We start from the raw sequence: 6,623 nt of genomic DNA on the forward strand, positions 1-6,623 counted from the left end.
CAAGTATAATATCATATAAAATTTAATTGTTAAAAAAAAATTGTACATTACCCTGAATAAAAAATAAAAAACATTTATATAAGGAGCCTAAAATAGTTTTGAACACTCTTTTATTTAATAACCCATTGAAACATTTATTATATGATTAATTTAAATTTTTAGACGTATAAAAAAAGAACTCAATTCAATAGTCAAGTAAGACGGGTTGATTACCATTTGTCATGAGATGACCATCTTGAAAATATTATTTTATTTTTAATGACACATTTCTCTTAAAAATGAATAATAAAGTCATTGAATTGTAGACGTAGTTCAAAATAAACTATTTTACATTTCTTCAGGAATTAAGAACCTCTTCTGTATCTTTTTGGTATTGTGTTTGTCTTCTGTATTTATATCGGCAGCACAATAATTTTAAATCGTCAATACAATAATTATATAAATATGTTAAACTCTTAATTTAATGGTGTTACATAATTACAATGAGTAATATGATGGACATATATTTATATCTTCGATATATATGTGTTATTTGTGTGATATGTCTTTGTTGTCGTTGTTGGTGTTGCATAATGTTGCATCTCGTGATGTCGTGTTATACTGTGAATATAATGTGTACTACGTGATGGTGCTTAAGAATAATGACATGAATGGGCCAGGCCTTTGCCTGTTGGGCTTCTGTTTGATAAAAAGAAAGTTTATGGGCCACCAAAAAAGAAAAAAACATATGGGCTTCCCAATGTAACCTGCTTTCCTCCGACGCTTCGTCGCCTTCTCACTTGCAAATTACGATTCACAAACTGAACGGAAGATCAAAAGTCGAATACATTCCATCACTTCGGGAAAAAAGAGAACGAAGTGCAATGGATTAACCCTTCATTTTGGCTACTGAGTATTTAGTTTGTGTCTGTGTGTATATATTATGCTGCGACTTCTACCCTCTCCCCATATTCTGTTGCGCTTGTTCTCCCTCAAATTTTCTCGGCAATTTTCTTTTCTCGGGAAGATGAATCTTGCCAGGAATTTGCACCCTACTGCCAATTCTTCAATTCCCCGTCAACCTGTGAGTCTTCCTCTTTATATTTATTTCATTGTTATTTGATTTCTCAATTTACCAAATATAATTTTTTTTTTTATTTTTTTAATTAAGGTTTGAATTTGTCTGCGACATCTTTGACTGTATTCTATCCACTTTGTATATATAAGCTTGTTATTCTGTTCCTATAGCAAATTCAATAGTTCCCTGAAATTGCAGAACTCAGCAATGGAATGTGTAATGCTTAAAATATTTAGGATTTCAATTAATGGTTTGATGAAGTTTTGAAGTGGTTAATTTTGTGTAGATTTAAGATATTGCTAGTTGCCTGCTGAAATTGCAATTATGGAATAGAGGGTAGGCAATTTGCTTGTGGATTTGAGTGGTGGTGGACAATATCCTATGTTTGTCAATTAGGTTAATGAACCACCATGGCATTACCCACCCAGTGACCTAGTTGGTAGAATGCCCAGCTCTCTGAGCTTGTGTGTTCGAGTCCCCTTTCCCCCTAGTTTGCCAGGATAATTAATAATAATAATAATAATAATAAAATAAAATAAAAAAGTTCACCATAAGTGGTATTTCATGTCCCTTCAATTTAAAAGGTAGAGAGATTGAGTCTACCAAAGTGTAATGTGGGAGTTAATTGCTGGGAAAAAAAGCTTAATGATAATTCAACAAGGAAGAAAGATGGCATATTTGAGAAAATTCTTGTCTTCCTTTGAAAATGATAACAGGGTGGTTATGGCGTTGGATTGTATTCACTTAGGCTCTATTCAGATTGAAGGATTTGAAATGAATTAGTTATTTAAGAAGAATAGCTTAAATTTAAATTTAAGTTTTAACAATGTGTACAGATTGATTTGAGAGGTAAAATAAAAAAGGATGGCATATTTGAGAAATTTTTTATCTTCCTTTGAACATGATAACCAGGGTCATTATTTTGTTGGATTATTAACCAGTTTTAACAATGTGTATAGATTGATTTGAGAGCATATTTGCATAAATTTCTGTTATAACCCGTAAGGAGTTATTTGAAATCTATGCTATTAAAGATTCTAGTCGCATGCGGATTGATATAAAGTGTCTTCCATTCATCTCATCTTACACCTTCAGTTGCTGATCATCTGTTTAACCTCAAATCCTATCATTTCAGACATTCATTTATCAAAATGCACCTCTATTGCCTTCAAATACATTCGTGATAAACCAAAATTTATTTTTTACTAAAACCTTTTTTTACTACAAACAAACAGGTTGGGGCGCATGGGCCTTCTGTTTATATTACATCTGGTGCCAATGGTGGAAATTCCCATGATCGAAACCAAGATTCTCATCAGAGTAAAGTGAGTGATTTTACAGGACATCCCAATTATTGTTCTACTTCTGATTCTGCCTATGAGGAAGATTTTCCTTCACTTTCTGCCAGTATTAGTTCTGGTTTAAAGAGTAAAAGGAGAACTAGGATTGATTTGAGAAGTCAGTTTGAGCAAAAATATGAGGAAGAGAGCGGGGACGTTGGTTCAATGCAACTTGAGACCACCCCCATAGCAAAATCCACAAGCCTGCAGGATGATTATTCTCTCCCTACTAGTTTTGGGAAGAAGCGTGTGCCATCTCCCAACAGAAAACCAAAGCATTATAAAAAATTTCCTGCTTATTCTGGTACTGGAAGTGTTGGAAATTCAGTAAGTGCTGAAAGCTTTGCTGCAAACAAACCATTTGATATCTGCTTCGCAAAAAGCATTAAATCTGTTGTACACCAAGATTCTTCACACAGAAAGAGTAGGAAAATGTGGATTTCAAAAGAGCATTCCACAGATGTGACTGGACAAATACTGAGGCCTGGGATGGTTCTACTGAAAACTTACATCACCCTCAGTGAACAGGTGCTATAAGACCATCACTTCAATTTGTGAATTATACCTGTTAAATTTTTGATTCTTTTTTTTTTTTTTTTTTTTTTTTTTTTTGAATTATCATTATTTTTTTCTGTTTAAGTGAGTAAGTTTAGTGTTTTGGTCTTGCAAATTGTTTTTGTGAGCAACAGGCGACAGTCATTCACCTTGCATGAGTTAATCTTTCTGAACATTCCTTATCCTATGCTACCAAATTTCTATATAACATTTCACATCCAATAGACAATTGGGTCTCGATGCCAATCTATGTTTTTCAAATTTTATCTTGGTTGTGTCGTATACATTACCTTGGATTCTATATTAGTTAACTCTTTATACCCATCTAATTATTTTAGGTTAAAATTGTGAAGAACTGTCGAGAGCTTGGTCTTGGCCCAGGGGGATTTTACCAACCTTCTTATCGTGATGGAGCCAAACTTCGTCTGCAGATGATGTGTCTTGGTAAAAATTGGGATCCTGAGACAAGAAAATATGAAGATCGTCATCCAATTGATGGTTCCAAACCTCCTTGTATTCCTCGTGATTTTATTTTGTTGGTTGAAAGAGCCATTCAAGATTCCCATGTTCTAATTAAAAAGGACTTAAGCGTGAGCAAGGTGGAAGAGATACTTCCTGGCATGTCTCCTGACTTATGCATTGCCAACTTTTATAAAACCAGTGGGCGACTTGGCCTCCACCAGGTCAGTAGTAATTTAATTTATATTACCTAATCCTAGAGTTGTTTAAGTAATATATATTTTCACTACATTATTAACACAGAGAGAATAATATTTCTCATCAAAGCAAATATCAATATTTACTTGTCCGTGATTAAGCAACTTAAAATTGCAAATATAGTGGTGATCACAAATATACTGGCGACCTGCAACTTGAAATTGCTTGCTTTTATAGTACAATGATCAAGAAAGTCTAAAGATAAATTTTCAAAATGAAGGGCACATTTAGATGTCTCCTGCATATTGAATTGCCCCTTTATTTTGCACATAATGTTACCTTCAATAAAAATCTTGATAGAATAGAAGCATTAGGAAAAATGGCAGCCATTTTAACGAATGATTCAAATTACATATTAATTGAATTGAATATTTCAGGAATTCCCAAATTGATTCTGTTCCTTCACTTGTACTGAAAACGAACCTACATTTTTTAAGGTTCATATTAGTATGTGTATTGTTTGCAATATACTGGTTTAATTTAGCAGATGATAACAAAATTTGATTTTAAATTTTGTATATATGACAGGTGAAGGTATGCTTCAATTAGATGTTAGGATTTTGTTGGTTTGTCCAGAAGTTTCACATATTGTATTTTTAGAAATGAAAGCTTGTATAAGAACGTATACATCTGGCTTACTTGAATGGCTTTAGGTTTTGGTATATATGATATTTGTGATAATAACTTTCCTTGTTCTAGATTACCGGATGATGTATTTGCAGCATGAACTTCAGAAACATACATATTCTTCCTAACAATTCATCCTACCGTTTGTAAACACAGGACCGTGATGAAAGCTTGGAGAGTCGTAACAAAGGATTGCCTGTTGTCTCCTTCTCTTTTGGTGACTCAGCAGAGTTTTTATATGGTAATCAGAGGGATGTGGAGAAGGCCGAGAAAGTCTTACTGGAATCAGGAGATGTGTTGATATTTGGTGGTGAGTCTAGGCATGTTTTTCATGGAGTACGGTCCATAATCCCCAACTCAGCTCCCCCTGCTCTGTTGGGAGAAGCTAGTCTCCGTCCTGGGCGTCTCAATCTTACGTTCAGACAGTATTGACAAAGCAGCCATCGACTCCTTAGTTTGCGATTTGTTTGAATTGGTTCAGACTTAAATGTAAGATGATCAATTTCGAAATTTGTTCTTTGGCATCATACTGCTCAGCAGCCAAACGAGTAAAATAGTGTAATACTTCCGAAAAAGCTTTTGTAGATAATTATGTATTGGGCTTTTTTTCTTCTACTTCCACAAGAAGTGCTTGTAGCTGGATGTATGAATCGTGTTTATGCTGAGCAGGTTTTGTTGGAATAGCAATGAACCAGAACAAAAAGTTGATTTCATTGATTGACGCACCTTGGACGTAAGTTTAATTATCAGTTCAGTGGACAAAATACTGTGAAATATTATGCAAATCGTTATCCTTTTACAAGCTTTGTATTTTTTGGTGTTTGGTTGAAGTTGAAAAAGAAAACCCAACTTTCACCCACTCTGAGGAAGGAATTATTTGTATATTGCAGGTTTCTAACGTTTGTCATCCGCAACGAATCAAATAAAATAAAATAAAATAAAATCTCAATTATGTTAATTATTTCAATCTTTATTGATTTTTTATTTTTGAAAAGTAATAATGTATGAAAAACTGACAATTCATTCTTTTATTTACCCAAAAGAACAATTTAGACGTTAAATATCATAATTTCTTTAATTTTTAGTTATTTTACTAAAATGTAATGACTCAAACTACTTAGAGTATTACATACAAGCATATAGTATATGTGTGTGTTTATATATATATGTTTTTTTTAACTTGATAAGAAATTCACTCTTTTTTAATTGTGTAAGGAATTTTTTTTTCTTTTTAATAATAAAAAATTAAGATATATATATATATATATATATATATATATATATATATCTATATGTATAAATGTAAAATTTTAAAAATAAATTTAAAATATTTTAAATTAAAATTAACCTGATAAATTAGGAGAGGGGTATTCAAACACACCAAAGCTGATAATGCCCATTTGAAATTATTTATTAGCTTTGTATTTAAAATTTTTTTTTTTGATAAATAAATCTTTTAATATATTTTGATTTCAACTATCCCCTCCACCTGTTCTCGTTGTAGGTCAAGGGCGGTCAAGGAGGTGAAGGGCACTCATACTAGGGATGGCAACGGGGCGGGTTTCCCTAAATCCCGCCCCACCCCTTTTATTTTTTATCAAGTCCACCCCGCCCCGAGACCCTCGACGGGTTGGATTTTCCTGTTCAGTCCCGTCCCGTTGGGAAATACTGCGCCCTCGTGCCCGTCCCGCTAACAAATTTTTTTCTCCCACTTTTTGGAACTTAAGCTCATGCTATTTGAATGTGTAAAGCCTGGAAATGGCACAACATAAATGAAATTATGTATCCCAACAAAAATAAAAAAAATAACATGCACATAAAATAATTCAGAGAATATAATAAACAAAAATAAAAGTTTAATACAACCAATAAGTTCTAAACTCCAACTTCCACCATAACCAAAACAAAAGCAAATTTATCACAAGAAGTTCTAAACTCCAACTTCCACCATAACCAAAACAAAAGCAAATTTAATACCAAGTTTATATATATATATATATATATATATATAAAAAAAATATAGTTATATGCTTAACGGGGTAGGGCGGGGCGGGGCTTCTAGGATATGTATATTGAACCCTTACCCACCCCGTGACCCGCGACGGGTACAAAATTTGTATCCATGCCCGCCCTAACAGTATAAAAAGTGTTTCATATCCTTTATTAACGGGGCGGGACAGAATGGAGCTCCGACTGGAGAGTAAAAATTGACATCCCTAACTCATACTTATTTGAAATTGATGCACGTGGAAGTGCGAAAAAACAGGGACAGAAACCGATATAACGCAAATGTATATTGTACAGTATACATTACATATAGGTATGCA

At 33.3% G+C, this 6,623-nt stretch overlaps 1 protein-coding gene across 1 annotated transcript; it reads left to right on the top strand.

Moving 5' to 3' along the window:
• Nucleotides 1–754: 754 nt before the first annotated feature.
• Nucleotides 755–5,009, top strand: LOC132284375 (uncharacterized). Its single transcript, XM_059786476.1, has 4 exons — nucleotides 755–1,063; nucleotides 2,293–2,925; nucleotides 3,291–3,635; nucleotides 4,453–5,009. The coding sequence occupies exons 1-4, from the start codon at nucleotides 923–925 to the stop codon at nucleotides 4,726–4,728; spliced, it is 1,395 nt and encodes a 464-aa protein (XP_059642459.1). The 5' UTR covers nucleotides 755–922; the 3' UTR covers nucleotides 4,729–5,009.
• Nucleotides 5,010–6,623: the final 1,614 nt, after the last annotated feature.

Source organism: Cornus florida, unplaced genomic scaffold (assembly GCF_030987335.1).
Source record: "Cornus florida cultivar Cherokee Brave unplaced genomic scaffold, ASM3098733v1 CherokeeBrave_3.0.0_Hap2_Chr11, whole genome shotgun sequence".
Classification (NCBI taxonomy): domain Eukaryota; kingdom Viridiplantae; phylum Streptophyta; class Magnoliopsida; order Cornales; family Cornaceae; genus Cornus; species Cornus florida.